The 17,892-nt window shown below is 55.6% G+C and overlaps 1 protein-coding gene across 1 annotated transcript; it reads left to right on the plus strand.

Annotated features, from left to right (window-relative positions):
- Positions 1-31: 31 nt before the first annotated feature.
- On the plus strand, positions 32-16,461 carry SYNGR3 (synaptogyrin 3). The gene is made up of 4 exons (XM_042036880.1): positions 32-170; positions 8,348-8,588; positions 12,449-12,591; positions 14,297-16,461. The coding sequence occupies exons 1-4, from the start codon at positions 72-74 to the stop codon at positions 14,504-14,506; spliced, it is 693 nt and encodes a 230-aa protein (XP_041892814.1). The 5' UTR covers positions 32-71; the 3' UTR covers positions 14,507-16,461.
- The last annotated feature ends 1,431 nt before the right edge of the window (positions 16,462-17,892 follow it).

The raw sequence follows: 17,892 nt of genomic DNA on the forward strand, positions 1-17,892 counted from the left end.
GGGCAGGCGCGCGGCCGGCGCGGGGCGCGCGCGGCGGGGCTCGGCTGGGCGCGGAGCGGGCGCGGGGGAAAATGGAAGGAGCGTCCTTCGGAGCCGGCCGGGCGGGGGGGGCCATCGACCCCGTGGATTTCCTGAAGCAGCCGCAGACCCTCCTCCGGGTGACCACCTGGGTAAGGCGAAACGGCCGCGGAGGCGCGGGGCTGGGCAGCGGCGGTGCGGGGACAGCGCTCGGCGCAGCGGGCAGTGTCCGGGCGATGGGCAGTGCAGGGGCGATGGGCAGTGCCGGAGTGATGGGCAGCGCAGGTGCATCGTGCCCGCAGCCGGTGCATCGTGCCCGGTGCCGGTGCGGCGGGTGCTGCCCAGCCCCGCGGGCCGTGCCGGATCCCGGGGGAGCTGGCACCGAGTTTCCTCGGGAATGGGGCAGGGAGCGGCGGGGGATGCGCCGCTGCCTCTCTCCTGTTCGGTGCTGGAGAATGGGGTTTGGAGCAGGAGGCAGAGGACATTTTCCTGCCTTCCACGCTCCGTGCATGCGTGTGTGTGACAGAAATCCGGGAGCCAGCCCTGCTGCTCCCCGTGCTGCTGAAAGGATGTCAGGTTTGTTGGACGTTTCCCATCGGTGAATTCCCGCCGTGGAGCAGGGAGCAGGAGGTGGAATGGGCTGTGCAGCCGCTCAGGGAAGGCTTTGGTGGTCCGTGACCAGGCAGCACAGGGAGCTGTGCCAGGGTGCTCCTGGGGCCGTGGTGCCCGGATGCCCAGGGCTAAGGGCTAATTTGCCTCCCCGAGCCTGGCTTTTTGCTGAGATCGGCCGTGGGAGGTCAGGAATGCCAGGTCCTTCCCAAAACCCCCCGTGGGAAGGGTCTGCCCGGCTCTCACCTGGCTCCAGTGCTTGGCTGGAGGCTGTGGATGAGCCGAGCTGGGCCTGGGGTTTGTCCTCACCCATGTCACACCTGTGCTGGCTCTGTGTCACCTTTGGCAGTGCTCAATGAGGCAGGGAGCAGAGGAAAGGTGTGAGGAGGAGATGCAGGCCCCCAGCCTCCCTTCTTCCAGCTGCCACAGCCGGTGTGTCCGTGGGGCTCTCCAGGCTGGGATGCCCTGGCCGAGGCCCTGAGCAGCGCAACATGCGGCACATGAACAATTCCAGCTGCAATCACATGCTCAAAGTTAAACCACATGCTGCAGTGTGTGGCTGGATGGGAGCTGATGTCCTTCCCAGGGCTTGGAGAAGGCCCACGACTCCATTGCTGGGGAAGAGCAGGGGCCAGGGATGAATCTGGGGCATCCAGCTTGGTGTGGATGGGGCATTTTGGGCAGGGTTCAGGTGCAGGGCAGCAGTTGTTTCCTAGAAGAAAACTTGGTCTGGATCCTCCCTGAGTGGCAGTGTCAAACTGCAGGCAGTGGTGTTGGGTTTGGGTACACTTAGTTAAATCTGACCCACTGTTGGTGGTGTGTCACCTTGCACCCAGAGGGCTCCCCATCCTTGTTGACAGAAGGGGATTAGACACTGCTGAGAAGCAGGACCAGAATATGGAAGATAGATACAAAATAAAAGTCCCAGCTTAGCAAATATTCCCGTACATATTCACTGGTTTGTTCAGTGGCAAAGTCCCTCATTTCATGGCTCTGTGTTCACAGGGAATCAGTGACAAACAAGTGCTTACAACTACAGAAATGCATCAACTTAACTCCAGACAAGTGCACGGGCCACCAGTGTAGACAAAGGTGGGATGAGCGTGGTGCTATCCCCTAAATGTTTGCAATATTTAGGTTGGCTCCAAAGCCCCCACTGAGCAAAAAGGGAGTTTTTTGCCCTTTTCGGTGAGCTGGGGGTTGGGCTGTGGAAGCTCATGTGGGAGCTCCCTTTGGAACCCTTTTCCCAGGTCTCACATTCGCTGATAGATCTGTGAGGGTTCGTCACTGCTCCAGCCTGGGGGTTCAGATCCCCAGCTTGGCTGTTTCAGTCCAGTTACCCGTATCTTAAACCAGTTCAGCATTTATGGCTCCTTTGCAGTGTGAGCTGGGACTGCAGTCAGAGCGAGGTGTGAGGGCATTCCCTTCCCACTGCTGGCCCTTGTGCCTGGGTTCCTCCTGAGCTGTTGCTTTGCTGCTCTTGCCAAACCAAACCCGTGCCAGGATGGAGAGCTTGGATGGAGGGAGCAGCCCAAGGCTCTGCTGCCTTTCTTGCTGCTGTCCTGGGTGAGTGTGGCAGTGCTCTGGCACGTGGTGACATCCATGCTGGTGGCTGGGCAGGAGCTCGGACCAATGCTCACCATGCCACTCCCTGATTCCCAAAGCAAACAGAACCTTCCCAGGCTTCCCTGCTTGCTATCCCAGGGGGGATGAGCTGCCCGTGCCAGCACAAAACAGCCATGGGTGGTTATTCAGCAAGCCCTGGGCTGAGGAGTGGGGTGGGGCTGAGATCAGGCTTTGGGGTGGGCTTTCTTCACGTGGTTTTCCTTCCTGTGCCTCTGTGGCGCCTCTTTGTAGCCGTGGTTAACCTGAGCAGCTGGATCCCACACCAGCGACAAGACCCTTGCTGTGTGTGATGTCAGGTTCCCTTGGGAAAAGGAGGGAGCTGCCTGGGATGGGCTGATTTAGGTGGGGGGGGGGATGGAGAAATCCCACAGGGATTTGGGGTCAGCCCCAGGTGCCTGAAGTGAGTGACTAATCTGGCTGATCGATACTGCTGGGGCTTCCCAGGGAGCCACCACCAAAGGAAGGTCCAGTTCCCTTTTGTGACTCCAGTGGCTGCCTCGGGGACCTTGTGCTGGCAGTAAGGGACTGGCAGGTGAATGGTGACTTAACACAGAAATCCCCAAATGTCAGTGGTGGCCAAAGGGGATTCCTGGTTCTGCCTCCCTCAACAACCTCCCCTTGACAGAATAATTCTGAGTATCTGAGGGGGAAAAAACCGCTCCTGGCTTGAGCTGTAGAATCAAAAGCTGGAAAGAACCATTTAACAGTTCCTCATTCATCTCTTCCCCCTCTGTCTGATGCAGTTTGTCAGATGAAGATGTGATCGCTCTTGTGGTTTCCTTTTGAGACATTTTTTGCACAGCCAAACAGAGTCGATATTCATGACGGATGCCTGCAGAATCATGAGTTCCTTTCTCATGTGCCAGCCAGACTTTCAAGTGGCCACTCAGCTTTGCAAGGCAATTGTTCGTTTAACATAGGCTTAGGTTTGGCTTTTAAAAGCAGTTTTGGAAAATATTCTGGTAAACTTTTTGAGCAATTCCTGTGATTTCATGCAGAGCATCAGCACAAGTGCAGTGCTGGGTCCCATGAGTGCGCCCTCATCCCATCCCATCCCATCCCATCCCATCCCATCCCTCTGCCTCCCTGGAGGTCAGCAGGAGAAGTGCAAGGAATAAGCTCTGGATGGCTCTTCAGGGGCTTCACTGTCCCCCGAGCACTCCGGGCTCTTAGGGAAGAGCTCCAAGGCTGCTCTGGCGCTTCAGGAGCCCACAGCAATGCTCAGAGTCATTAGCATGATCTGAGCTGCTTCAGACTTTGGTCCTGCCCACTTTTCAGAAGGGTCATCAGATTTCTGTCTTAATTTTCTCCTTCTGCAGGCTATGGATTAAAGGCAGAACTTAAATGTAACATTTTGGTAATGGAATTATGGGGAAGCTTCGCTGCATCTGAGCTTAAAATGGTTCTAAATTGTCATGCTCCTGTCATCTCTGGTTTCAAGCACTGCTGGTGTGCCATGTGCTCAGATTGCAGGACGAGATTAAGAACGTTGAATGGACGCTGTGTCTCAGCCAGCAGCTCTTCCCACATCAGAAAAAGTAATTCAGGAAAAATCAGTCATGTGGTCATCAATACACATCCTCCCAAGCTGATTACTGGTGGATATGGCCGTAAACCTATTACAGCCAGCAACAGACCACCTCTTTCTGTGCCAGAAACCACGCCAGCTCTTCCCTTCGTGGTCTTCTCCATAGTCCTGTGGGAGATCTGGCGGTTCTTAAAGCAGAGCTTTGGTCTTCACACCCTCCAATAAATTGTGCAGATCAGTGCTGGAAACTTCCCTGTGACTGACAACTGTAAAGATAAACTGGAGAGGGACCCAGGACCTGATTCCCCAGGATCTGAGCTGGGTGGGTGTTGAGGGAGCCTGGCCCTGTGCCAAGGGTTCCACTCATCCCTGAGCAGGGAATCTGCACCAGGCCCATGCCCAACACAGCACAGGGGCTTAGTGGGGCTTAGGAAAACACTCAGTGCTAAGCAGGATTTGGCCTGTGCTAATTTGACCTTAATTGTTTTCCCTTCTCGTTTGATGGCCCATCCTTCCCTTGCTGGCTCGAGGAGGGGAGGGAGCTGAGCACGAGGCTTCCTGGAGGGAGAGAGGGATCACCCAGAGCTTGGCTCTCTGCACGTGTGGCTTGTGCCCAGCACTGTTGATCAGGAGCCACAGCAGAGGAAATGAGCTCTGGATTATTTTTCCTCGTGCGTTACATTTCCTCAATGCTGACATTAATGGTTGCTTGCGTGTGTAATCAAAGCCAGGTTCTGCAGTCTCCTACAACCCCACACCTTCTGGTGATGTTTTTTATAGGTCCCAAATCCAAGTACAGTGCCTCAGCAGTGGAAACATCTCACCTTAAAATGGCTGACAGCTCACACTGAAGCTCTCAGCTCATGCTCTCCAGTGTTATTTGCTTTTTGTTTTCCTTGCCTGACTCTGCTCAGGCTGTGAGGTCTCCTGAAGCAAATTTTAGGTGATGGGCTGCAGAAAGCTGAAAGCAACGGGGAGGAAAACTGTGTGTGTGCTGGGGTCCAGCCTGCTGGAGCTCCAGGAGGGAACAGGGATCTGCAGAGCATAGTTCCAGAAGCAAGGGAGGCAGCCTGGCCAGCCAGTGTCCTCCAGATGGCAAAAATGTGCTGGAGAGAGGGCAGCCACAGCTCCCAGCTTTATCCACACCTGAAAGGTGTCTCCATCCTGGGCACATCAGTGTCCCAGTGCCCTGGGCTCCTGCGAGGGCCTGATGGGTCCAGCAGAATTATGGAATTCTCGAATGGTTTGGGTTGGAATGAACCTTAAAGCCCATCCATTCCCACCCCCTGCCGTGGGCAGGGACACCTTCCACTATCCCAAGGTGCTCCAAGCCCTGTCCAACCTGGCCTTGGACACTTGCAGGGATGGGGCAGCCACAGCTGCTCTGTGCTAGAGCCTCCCCACTCTCTGAGCAGAGAAGACCTGTCCCATTGTCCTGTCCCATTGTCCTGTGTCACAGAAATGCCACCTGGCCTGGAGAGTTGTCTGCTCTTGCTTGGAAGCAAACTTTAAATTGGTGGAACTGGGCTGCTGGCCTTCATTAACAGGAGAGGTCCCAGTTTGTCCCTGGTTTGGTGGAACCCCAACTCCCTTTGCATGAGCAGCCCATCCGTGTCCCCACGGGTCTGAGGGCTCCTGCCCCGCGTCGTGCTCCCTCCAGGGTGTGACTGAGGCTCCTTTGTGTGGCTGAAGTGCAGCTCTAAGTGGAAAGGATGGGAGAGGAGAGCTTTCCTCCTTCCCATTCTCCCCGCAGCCGAAGGCAGAGCAGCATTAATGGTCTGTGCTGCTGGAGCTGCTGGAGGTGGGCGCTCCCAGCACTCAGGAACCCCCACACCAGGAGCCCCCAAGTTGCCAGCACATCCCTGTGGAAGCTTTGGCAGGATGCAAGGATGGGGGATGCAATTTCCCTCTGGGGTGGCTGGGGAGAATCCGGTTTTCTCACTGTGTCTTGCACTGGCTCATCCAGGAGGAGCAGAATTTGTTGCTGGTTGCCTTGGGTTGTTCAGCTGGAAAGTGGAAGTGTCCTGTGCAGGCTCCTTTGCAAATCCTCTGAGATACTGCTCAGGCCCATAAAATCTCGCTCACAGTGGAAAATCTGACCTTGTGTTTTCTCTTTCAAGTTTGATGAGCTGGTTGGGGGTTTGAGCCACTGTGGTTTGTGGAGGTGATTGGGAAGATGCCCTTGTTTTGCGTGAACTTTAAAAAACACAGGGTTTTTTTTCCTGCCCACATTTATTTCATCTACCCACGTTTTCCTAAAATAAAAGCACTTTTTCATCTATACTTAGAAAGTCAGCACCAAATCTATTCTCATTAAAATGCTTCACCAGCACCAGTGAGTTTTTTAAGAAAAACCATAACATTACAATCCTGGGATGAGGGGGAGAAAACCCATGGAAAGGCACGTTTTGACAGGACTATTCCAGCCAGTGCCGATGTTTTGAGCTCATCTATCAGATGTGTGCACGTGGAATTCCTTGCTACTTTGACCTCCCAAGGAAAAGCTGCGTGTTCCATGTTTTGTACATTGAAATGTGGTTGTGGGGGTCTCATGGTGTTAATTGATAAAACATCCTTTTTTTAAAAGAAAGCATTGACATCGACAGCCCCAGGTGTGCAAAGCTGGTGCAGGCACCACACGCCTGTGCTGTGACGTCCTTAATTGTATTTTTGGGAGCTCTCCCTCACCCACCAAAGCTCTGGGCTCCCAGCAGGCTCCCAAAAGCATGGAGAAGGTTGTTAATCCTGGGAGAACTGAGTGGAACTTCTCAGAGAAGCTGAGTACAAGTTTGCTGGCCTGCCAGAGAAGTAATCGCCTGAAATCAGAGGTTCTCAATTATTCATGTATTCCAGAATCACATAATTTCTTCCAGGGCCTGTTTTATAAATGCTGCTGCTATTTCTGATAGTAAATAACAATTTTGCATTATTTATGAAGAGATTTTTACAACTGCTGATGTTACAGCTGCTGCCAAAGCTCTGGGAAAACTATTAGTGCCGTTTGTTGTTGTTTCTTCCTTATACACAGCCCCTCTTGTTGTGAGCACGATGATGGTGATGGTGGTGATGGTGGGGATGGTGGTGATGATGGTGTTGCTGTGCCATCCCAAGGGCTCCCTGAAGTGCAGCACCAGTGAGGAACAGGGTGCAGGTGCCTTGGGGTGACTTGGGTGGCCACTGAGCTCGTGGCTGGTGCTCAGGGCTGACCTGAGCCAGGGATGGATGTGGGACAGGACCCTGGGCCATGGTTAAATTCCAAGAGGAGGAAGAGGAGAAGGTCTGTCCCAGTGTTACATGCAAGAGTGCTGGAACCTTGGGGGTGGTTTGCTCACCGTGGGTTCTGTTTCGTTTCCCCTGCTCTGTGACACAGCTTCCCCAGGAGCTGCAGGAGGTGACGCAGGTGACACAGGTGGCTGTGAGAGCCACCAGCTGTGCTTCGTCCTGTGGCTCCTGGGCTGCTGCCCCCATGTCACCTGTCCCTGTCTCGTGCCCATTGTGTCATGCTGTTCCTGTAGGTGCAGCAGGAGCCAATCATGCCCTGTTCCTGTCCCCAGCTGCTCCCAGGAGAGCTGGAGGAGCCTCTTATCTCTGCTGCTGCATCCCTGGCCTCCAGCTGTGTCCCGGGAGGCAGCAGGGATGCGTGCAGGGATGCGGGAGCCGGCAGCCAGGGATGAGATCAGAGGTTCCCAGTGTGAGGGAGATGTGCCTGCACACCCTGCTCCCTTCCCTGCTCACAGCCTCTCCCCGGGCTCTACCAGAGCGGGATCCAGAGCGGATTGTGCTGCATCCAGTCCCACAGCTTCCCCTCCTGCCTCTGGTGCTGGGAGATGAGGGAATTCCTTGGGCATGCCCAGGGTGTGTGCTATCCACTGAGGCAGCCGCTGCCATCCGGCTCCTTCCCTGCCTGCAGGGATGTGACACCCTGTGGTGCCAGCGTGGGGACCTGGGCAGCCCCAGGAGCCCCTGCCCTTGTGTCCCTCTTGGGCCCAAGCCAGGTCACTGGATAATGGATGCAGGAGCTGCATCCTTCAGGCCCTGCTCAACCAGTGAAAAATCACCCTGTTGCTCCCAGGGCAGCCTGTGCCCCTGTGCTCAGGTGAGCTGTTCCCATGTCCCCACACATGTCCTGTGTCCCTTCACCAGCAATCCAGCCCTTCCCTGGCTCAGCCACTCCGTTATCCCCTGTCCCTACCTTCCTCCCCACTCCACAGGGACATGAGGGGGTTTGTGGGGCACAGCCTGACAGCAGAGAGCAACACAAGCACAGAGACTCTGCAGGGACCTGCCCCATCTGTTTATTTTTTCCTTCCCCAGCCTGTCTGGAGAACAAGATCCTTAAAATACTCTGCACAGCAAGGCACTGGAAGGCAGGAGGAGGTTCCACCTCACAGAGGAGGAACACCCAGGTACTGGTTGGAAACACCAACCAAACGAGAGCTGGGATGTGTCTCCCAAATGCCACGTTGCCATGGAGTCAAGGACGGGATTGAATCCAATGACGCTGCTGTTGGAAAACAGAGTCAAATGTGAACAGCAGCAAGTTGTGTTCTCTCTTTCCTCCTGCAGATCTTCTCCATCGTGGTGTTCGGCTCCATCGTGAACGAGTGCTACGTGAACAAGGACAGCCAGCACCCCGAGCTGCTCTGCATCTTCAATGAGAATGAGAGTGCCTGCAGCTATGGCATCGCCGTGGGCGTCATCGCCTTCTTCGGCTGCATCTTCTTCTTCGTGGTGGACCTGTACTTCCAGCAGATCAGCAGCGTCAAGGACCGCAAACGGGCTGTGCTGCTGGACCTCGGCTTTTCAGGTACCTCTGCTCTGCTCTGCTCTGCTCTGCGTGGGTCTGGCTCTTTGAGGTCATTGCTGTGCCCTGCCCCTCCACTCCCGAGTCTTCCCCGCTCCCCCCATGGCCTGACACAACTCGTGTGCCTTGGCTGGGGACAACAGGGCTGGCAGGGGAGTTGTCCCATCCAGCCATGGGCTCAGTGAGCACTGAGGAAGCCCACTGTGGCTGGGGACAGTGGCATGTCCCACTGCAGCTGGAGCTGTTTGCTGAGCCGGGTTTGGTGAGGCCATGCACGGAGGTGAGGCTTGGTGGTCACATCTCAGAGCCCACACAGGGGGTTTCACCCTCCTACATCTCCTGTTCTGGCTCGAGAAAAGCAAAAGTGGTTTCATCAGCTGCCTCGGGTCTGGTTTCACTTTGTGCACGAGTTTGGAGCAGAGCAGAAGCAGCTTCTGTGCAGCTGGGGCTGGGGCTGCCCACGGAGCTGCTGTGCCCTCTTGAGCCCTCGACCTGAGGCTCATCCATGCAGACAGGACCAGGCAGGATGCTCTGGGCTGGGAGGGAACATCCTCTGCTCAGCTGTGGGAGCTGCCTGGCTCCGTTTGCAGCTGCTCTTCTGCATTCCCAGGCTCTGTTAGCAAAGTCTGAAGGTGATTTATCCAGCACAGGCGTCGCTGATGGCTCTCTGTCCCAAATGAAAACATCCATCATCACCTCCCTGCCTTGCCTGTTGTTCAGGCTGTTCTCTCCTCTCTGCAAAGCTCATTTCCATGGTCCTGGAGCACCATCCAGCCCTTGTTAGATAAAATTTACAGCCCCTTCCATGGGGCTCAGTGCCTGAAATCCTCGGATTCAAGCAGAAGGGGGACATCACATCCATCTTCTGGCTGCTGCTGTGTGTCACAGGGCCAGGCTGCTACCCTGCCTCCCTGCCTCACATCCTGACAGCCCTCTGCTCCCTGCCAGGCACATGGGAGCTGGCACTGCGCTCAGACTGCCTCCTTTCTCCTTTGTCCCTGTGATGGATCCACTGAGAGGAGAAATGAGAGAATCATCAGATCCTGGAATGGTTTGGGTTGGAAGGGACATTAAAGCCCGTTCAGTTCCACCTTCCACTAGACCAGGATGCTCCAAGCCCTGTTAAACTCTTCCAGGGATGGGGCAGCCACAGCTTCTCTGGGCAACCTGTGCCAGGGCCTCCCCACCCTCACAGGGAAGAATTTCGTCCTAAAATGCCTCTGGAACATAACTGTGAGGTAACACTGGGGCACGGGTGGGGGTTCAGGCAGGGCCACCACACTGAAAACAGCATTTACAGCCTTCTCTTCCAGCTGCTCTTCCAGCTGTTCCCGTAGACAGGCGTTTGCTGGAGACCAGGCTGTGATTAGGGTGGTAACACATCTTCCCTGGTGTTTGCACTCTGTTGTCTGCAGATCCTTAAATGATCATTATCTCCTGGCTCCTGCGGTGCTTCCTGGCGCTCTCCTTTTCCCCGGAGTGCTGGAGGGAGTGGAGCTGCTGCTGTGCCTGATCCAGCTGGAGCTGGGGCTGGCACATGCAACCTCACCACGTCACTGCCAGCTCAGCCCTCTCTGAGGGCTTTTAAAATCCGTGTCAGTTCTCCAAACATCAAACCACACCTGGTTTGTGTTTCTGGAGGTGCTCTCCGTGCCTGACCCCATCTCCTCCATTGGCAGTGATACCTGCCTTGCCCATGGCACTGGAGGGAATCCTCCTGCTGCCCAGAGATCCAGGCAGAGCTGGTCTGGAGGGGAAAGGCTTCTCTCTGCATCACAAAGCCTCCTGGAAGTGCACATGGGTGGCAGCAGAAGCGATCCCAGCCGTTCCTGGCTGGAGATGCTGATGGTTTCAGAATGAGGAAGGTCAGTGCCTCACCGCGCTCAGTGGTGCAGAGGGATTTGGCAGCTGCAGTACCCAGCGAAGCCGTGCTGGGTCCGGGCTGTGCATGATGTCATTTTAACTCCTGACATCCCGTGGGTGCCACCAGGGCTGGGGCGGCACTGGGGACAGAGTGGCAGCAGGGACTCAGTGGCAGTGTCCTGCCAGGGAGGACGAGCTGTGCTGGGTCGAGTGTTACACACAGGAACAGGTTCACCCTCCACAAACCAGTGCCAGCCCCACGTCCCTTGTTCCAGCCCTGTGCCCCAGAGCTTGTCCCTGAGCATAACCAGTGCCAGCCCCACGTCCCTTGTGCCAGCCCTGTGCCCCAGAGCTTGTCCCTGAGCATCCTGCTGCTCCCACTGCGTGAATTAACCTTTGGGAACTGCTCTTGTTTCACCTCTGCGATTTCCACTTCCAAACCACCCCCAGTGGGATTTGAAGCAATGGCTGAGGTCCAAATGTAGGGCTTGGATCTGCTTCCCATCCCAGGGAACAGCTGCTGGTAAAGCCCCCTTGTAACAGCAGGGGAACAGAAAAGATCCCTGTCCTTAAAGGGTGACCTTTAAGGAATAAACCCCAGAGGTCTTGTTTAATGCTGCCAACAAGTCATCATCCTAAAGGGAAGTGAAAATACTTGTGCAGAGACTTGGGTGGGTTTGGTGACAGGATTGGCTGTATTTGGTGAAGTGTCTGTAATTTGGAAGAGGAAACCCTGACTGACCTTCCCGCAAGGGCAGCCTCATGGCCAGGCCTGATGGTTGGGAATTCCCAGGCCCAGCCGTGCAGGAGACAAGGAATGTGTCTTAAACTGCAATTAGGAGCAAATTCGGAATTCAAGGCCTTGAGCCCTGTACCTCCAGCACTGGCTGGGGATGCTCATGTGCATTTTTTATTGTATTTAGGGACAACTGGCAAGATAAATGGGAATAAAGGGGAATAAAGGGGAATAAATGGGAATAAAGGAAGGTTCTTCTCTCCCTGCAGTCAGACAGGGACTGGCAGCCTGGATGATGATCCTTGGGAAGCTGCTGGGCAGCTCAAAATTCCCAACATCCACATGTGCACTGACACCTGGAATCTGAGGCATCAGGAATGATGGAGAGCCTTAAAACAGCATCATAGGAGGGTCCAGGTGTTGTGCAGCTCTCCTTCCCAGTGCTGGAAAACATCCCTGCTGCTGACCCCGTGTGCTCCTGGCTTTTCCTTGACTGTTCCCTGAGCTCCTTGGCACCGGGCAGTGCTGGTGGCTGGGGATGGAATTAGGGCAGCTGCAGCCATATCTTGCTCAGCCAGCTTTGCTTCCAGGCAGGAATAATCACCAGTGTGTTTCTGCTCAGTTCCACAGGCCCAGAGAGATTCTCTGCAGGGATGAGCAGAGCTCTCACGTGTCATGGAATCACAGAATTACAGAATGGTTTGGGTTAGAAGGGGCATTAAAGCGCATCCAGTGCCACCCTCTGCCCTGGGCAGGGACACCTTCCACTATCGCAGGGTGCTCCAAGCCCTGTCCAGCCTGGCCTTGGACACTCCAGGGATCCAGGGGCAGCCACAGCTTCTCTGGGTACCCTGTGCCAGGGCCTCCCCACCCTTGCAGGGAAGAATTTCTTCCCAATATCCAATGTAAATCCACCCTCCTTCATCTCAAGGCCATTCCCCCTTGTCCTATTATTCAATGCCCTTGTGAAAAGTCCCTCTCTAACATGTCCAGGGAGGATGTGCTGTCCCTGGGGGTCTTTGAGATCAAGTTGAGGTGTAGCTGAGCTGAACTTCAGACAGGCAACACACTTGAGATAACCCCACAGCTTTCCTTCCATCTCTGTTTTTGTATCAGCCTCTTTTAATAAGCTCATTTTGGGCCATGGCTCCCAAAATTCCCGTTCCTGTTGGAAACCTGGGTGGTTTGTGCAGCAGCAAAGGGGGGTCTGCAGCAGGGGAGGTGCTGGGCAGGGGCAGCACTGACCGGCTCTGTTCTCCTGCAGGTTTCCTGGCCTTCCTGTGGTTTGTAGCCTTCTGCTTCCTGGCAAACCAGTGGCAGAGGACGACGCTGACCAGGGGGTTCTCACAGGGCGCCGACGCCGCGCGGGCAGCGATCACCTTCTCCTTCTTCTCCATCATCATCTGGGTGAGCACAGCCCCGGAGCTGAGGGGGCAGAGCAGAAATGAAACCTGCCTGGGGTCAGTGCTGAGCTGGAGGGGGAGTCTGGGATTTGGAGAAGTGAATCCTGGTGGGCAGTGAGTGGCTGTACTGGGGAAGCCTGCGGGCCCTCCACACGTGGAACTGGTGGTTTCTTACCCAGGAAGCATCAGCTCAGTCCCCTCCCGCTGGGGAATTCCAGGCTTCCCTTTCTCCCAGGGCTGGAAAGTTTTGTTCCCATTGAAAACGTGTCACCAGCCAGGAGCTGCTCTGATTTCAGGACCTCGTTAGAGCCCCAGGGCGGCCCGTTGGAGGCAGAGAGTCCCCAGGAGCAGATCTCTGCACTGAGCTGGTTTGTGGGATGGCTGGGGGATTTTGGGAGCTCTCAGGCTCATCAGCTCCCTCCTGGGACAAGTTGAACTCGCCCCTCTGCTGTCCACCCGGAGAAGGGGCTTGTAGAAACCCCCTCTGGTCCCATTTTTGGCTCCACACGGGCAGAGCGACTTCAGCCAGGGCTGTGTGAAACCCTGGGGCCCACCTGGACCCCACATCGGGGGGACCCCACTCGGGGGGGCTGTGCCACCCCGGGGGGCTCCTGCTCCAGGGGCTGTGTGTGGAGAAGCAGGGATAGCTCTGTGTACCTCCATCTCTCCTGCAGCTTTTCCTGGGCACAGAGCCCCAGGATGTGCCCTGATTCCATATTGCCTTAAAAGAACTGGGCAAAAGCCAGTCCGAGGCTTTTCAGCAGCAAGCCTTGCTCCAGTTCCTCCCCAGTTTAACTGCTCCCTGCTTTATGATTATCCAAATAAATCTCTTTTAATCCCAGCTCTTCCCCATCGTTGGCTGCCACAGGGAAGGGCAGTGGGTGGGATGTTCTCCATCCCATCAGCATCTGCTCCCACCCTGGATGGCCAGGATGGTTGGGAAGCCATCCCTGGCTTCTACGGCATTTTTTAGCCTCCGCAGCCCATCGTTTGCAAACTAATTGAGTTGTTAATGAAGCCTCCTGGAATGAGAGCGAGTGCGGGGCCCTCCCGGCTCTGCCACCCACATTTCCCACCGTTTGCAACCTCAATTCCAGCAACCTGGAAAAGGGTGAAGGAGTCTTGGCAGAGCTGACCTATTTTCCTGGCCTGGCACTCGGCAGCTTTCCTTCCCCACAGCAGATGGGCTTATTGGGGCCAGCAGTGCCAGATCTGCACAGCCAGGGCTCCCCACCCCAGGCAGAGCTCTGGGGGTCACCCTGTCCCACAGAAATGGCTTCTGGAGTGTTTGGGTGGGGTTTGGGGCTGGATTAGCTCTTGGGTACAATGGAGTGAGGTGGCAGTTTGCTGGGATGCTGCGATGGGCTCGGTGCTTTGCAGCGACATGGGGGATGTGGGGTCCTGAGGGAACGCAGGGTCCTGGAGGACATGGGATCCTGGGGCAGTGCGAGGTCCTGAGGGGATTGTGGGATCCTGGGAGGTCCTGGGAAGGCATTGGGGCCTGGTGGGATGTGAGGTCCTGAGGGTTTGGGGGATCGTGGGAGGACATGAGGTCCTGGGGCGATGTATGATGCTGGTGAGACACAGGGTCCTGGGGAAACATGGGGTCCTGGGGGGGCTGGGGGGGTTATGGGGGTCCCCCTGAGGGACACGGGGTGCTGTGGGGCTGCAGCCCTGCCCTCTCTGAGCCCGTCCCTCACTCCCTGCAGGTGGTGCTGGCGCTGCGGGCGCTGCAGCGGTACCGCCTGGGCACGGACATGTCCCTGTTCGCTACCGAGCAGTTCGGCACCGACCCCAGCGCGTCCTACCCCGGCTACCCCGGCGGCAGCGGCGCGGAGAGCACGGAGACCTACCAGAGCCCCCCCTTCACCGAGACCTTAGAGCCCAACCCCAAAGGTTACCAAGTGCCAGCGTACTGAGGGGCTGGGGCGGTGCCACCCCTGCCTGGTCCCAAATGTATCCAGTCCCATTTCCTTGCCGTGGCGAGTCAGTGCCGGGTCCCTTTATTAGCTCGTTGTGCAGTGAATTCTGTACAGTGGTATTGGTTCTTGTCTTACCTGTCCCAGGGTTTCTAAAAGCAGTGTTCCCTCTAAGCCAGGAGGAAGGGAGGTTGGTACCACATCACCTACACGTGGGGAAGGGGAGTAAATGCCCCCTCTGAGCTCTGCTGGGAAAGCCCAGGATGCCTTTTCCTCTTAGAAAGCATCAGCTGAGGAATTATTATCTCGTTCTTCCAGAGCTAACACAGAATCCATTGAGGGTGGGTGGGCAGTGGGCAGAGCTGCCCCGTCTGCTCCTGCTGCGGAGCTTCCAGTCCAGGTTCCATGGAAAGTGCCAAATTCACAGGGAAATCAGTGGTGTCTGTGTTACTTTTCTTTGTATATATTTGCTGTACAAAACAAACATCCAAACAGGTGTTTCAAAACTTGGTTTAGAGGCACAGGGGGGGCACAGCAGGCTGGGATTGGGATCAGCATCCAGATTGCTTCTACACTTCAACGAGTTCTGGTTGAGGATTAAAAAATTCACTGTTTGAAAGTGGAAACCAGTTCAGCAGGAGCTGGTTGCTAACTGGGAATAGCCTGTGATCATCGGGAATGCGGCACTTTGTGGTTCCATTCCTTCACGGGGGGATTGGGAAGTTTGTAAATTCCTGAGGAATTTCTGGTTGGCAACACTGATGTTTCTTCACTGTGGAGAGGTGAGGACCAAGGTGAGGGGCTCAGTCTCAACATCCAAGGCCATTAGGAGCAATACTGGACTTGTATTTTTATTCTGGGAGCAGCCACCATCTGTCAGCTGCAGCAGAACCCCAGGTGGGGACACGTGTGTCACCCCGCAGTCTGCAGGAATGACGGATCCAGGCAGGGAACTGGAAAGCCTTCACAGGCCATTAAAGTCCATCCTGTGTGGGCTCATGGCCCCGTGTTTGGAAATGGTGTGGGAAGAGAGTCAGTGAAAAGCATCCAGGAAAGAGGCTCAGGTTGGGGGTTCAGCTGCAAAATTCCTGCCTTGTAAAAGAACAAAATGTGTAAAATCCAGTAGGTCCTTGTCAGCCACCCGCCGGCTTCCCCTGCCCGTGTGGCAGCTGATCCAGGCTGTGTCACTAAGGGCTGAGCAGAGGAGCTGAAACTTGAATTCCCAACCCCATTGGTGGCAGCTCCATCCCTGGAGACTCCTGGCTCTCCCAGCAATCCGGGGTCCTGCCTTTTCAGTTCACGCCGGCAAAGCCGCCGCTGCCTTCCAACCTCGTGAGGAGCAATAGCCACCACCTGTCCCCTCCCCTGCCACAGGTCCTGGTCGCCATCGCCACAGCTCAGTCCTGCTGCTGAGTTGCAGATCAATGCACTAATTAATGAGCAGCAGATCGATGCACTAATTAAGCAGCCAATCATCCCAAGAGGTCACTGCCGGTGGCGAAGCGCATTCCTTGCCTTGGCTCCAGGTCCTGGCTGTGCCAAGCTCCTCACAGGTGCCTGACCACGGACACCCCAACCCAGTGTGGTATCAGCCTCAATGAATTCCGGCATCTTTGTGGTTTTGTGGAGTCAGTCTTGCTGGGAAAGAAAAAACCCCGAGGATTTTAATACAGGGTACGGTAGAACTGTAGCAATATTTTCCTTAGAGGGAACACTGAAACTTTAGCAGCACAAACAGTACTTGTGTTAATATTTTAGCAAAATTATAATCAATTTAAATGTTTAAATTGATTGTACGTGAGATAATGTTCGTTGAGTACAGTGTATTTTTTCTAACTATAATATAACTGTTCCAGAGTTTCCGTGTAACTGTAAAGAGCTAAAGCTGTGTCTGCCTGCAGGACGTGTCCTGCCCCGTGTGCCCCCCATGCTGAATATTACATGCTCTGAATGTCCCCCCGAGGCCTGCATTGCCTTTCTTTGCCCCCACACGCACATCCCACCACGCTCTGTGCCGGGACTGACCTCTGGAGCAGCAGCAGGGACATGGGGACCACACCGGCACAACTCCTGGTGCTTCCCGAGGGTGGTGGCTGGTTCAGCTGCCCAAAGTCAGTGTTACCTTTTCCTTGCAGGAGGCACCCGGCTGCTCTGCTGGGCAGGCAGGAGGAGGAAGGGTTGGGTGCCTGTGGGGCTTCCTGGCAGCACAGGAGATGTCCTTGATTAAACTGGAGCTGGGAATAACATGTCCAGCCTCATCACTCAACAGGCACCTGGAGGGAGGTGAGCCCTGATCCTCTGCACCCAAAGTGCCAGTCCCAGGCAGAGGAGGGGTGGCAGCCCTGCTGGGGTGGCACTGAGACAGGCAGCTGGGACAGGCAGGAGTCCCACAGCTGGAGCATTTTTCCAGGGAATTGCAATGGGTTTATGTCCGAGGTGGCCGCGCTGAGGCCGTGTCACCAGGCCGGATGAGACAACCCCAAACTCCCTGGCCTTGGCAAGAGCCTTCACCCACCTCAGCGTGACTCAACCCCATTTTGGGGTTTGTTGGTGCAGCCCCCCAGCCCCATGGAGCCCTCACTCTGCTGAATTTAACCCCACTTAGAGGGAGGGTGACACCCGTGCCTGGAATCCTGCCCCAAATCCTTTGGGAGCCCCCTCAGCTGTTGGGTGTCACCGGTGCCCTGCGGTGGCTGTGGCAGCACCTTGGTGTGCCTGTCAGGCAGAGCAGGGTGTGCAGGTGGGGTTGTCACCAAACACCCCAAGGGGGCCATGGTTGGAGAACCAGAGCCATGGGTGCAGAAACCATGATGTGCTGGGGGTTTCAAGGTATTTGAACATCAATTTTCATCTTTCTCCTCTTTTTCTCCCAGCTGTGGTACAGAAGCGCTTGCCCCCTTGTAACCACCCAGGCCACATCCTAAAAGGATGCCAGGGCTGTCCCAAAGTTGTCCCAAAACCATGCCAGGATTGTCCTGAGTGTGCCAGGGCTCTGCAAACCCCTCCCTTTACATGACATCAGGAACTTGGGATCTCACTGGCTCTTGTGCCATCAGTTCATGCTACAATAAGTGACACCCACAGCACTTCTTTTCTCCTGCCCATCAGTCCCTTACAGGGGTGTTTCGTACCATCCATCCCAGTGCCAGCCCCCAAAGACGCAGGGGTGGCTTCTGGCTCTGCCTGGTGCCCTCTAACCCTGGTCTGTTTGTTAGGAAATCCCATCATTATTCCATGGAATGGGTATTTCTCTCAGTAAAAGCTGCTGTGTATTTTACAGACTCCTCCCAGCCTGTGCTGTCCCCAAGCAGGTGGCTCTGGTTCCCCTCTGGTCCCCCCTGGTCCCGTTCTCAGTTGCATTTTGAGCCCTCTGTGTGTCACAAGCC

This window comes from Corvus kubaryi, unplaced genomic scaffold (genome assembly GCF_017639235.1).
Source record: "Corvus kubaryi isolate FWS band 111438036 unplaced genomic scaffold, C.kubaryi_AGA036_p1.0 37387, whole genome shotgun sequence".
In the NCBI taxonomy this organism is placed as follows: Eukaryota; Metazoa; Chordata; class Aves; order Passeriformes; family Corvidae; genus Corvus; species Corvus kubaryi.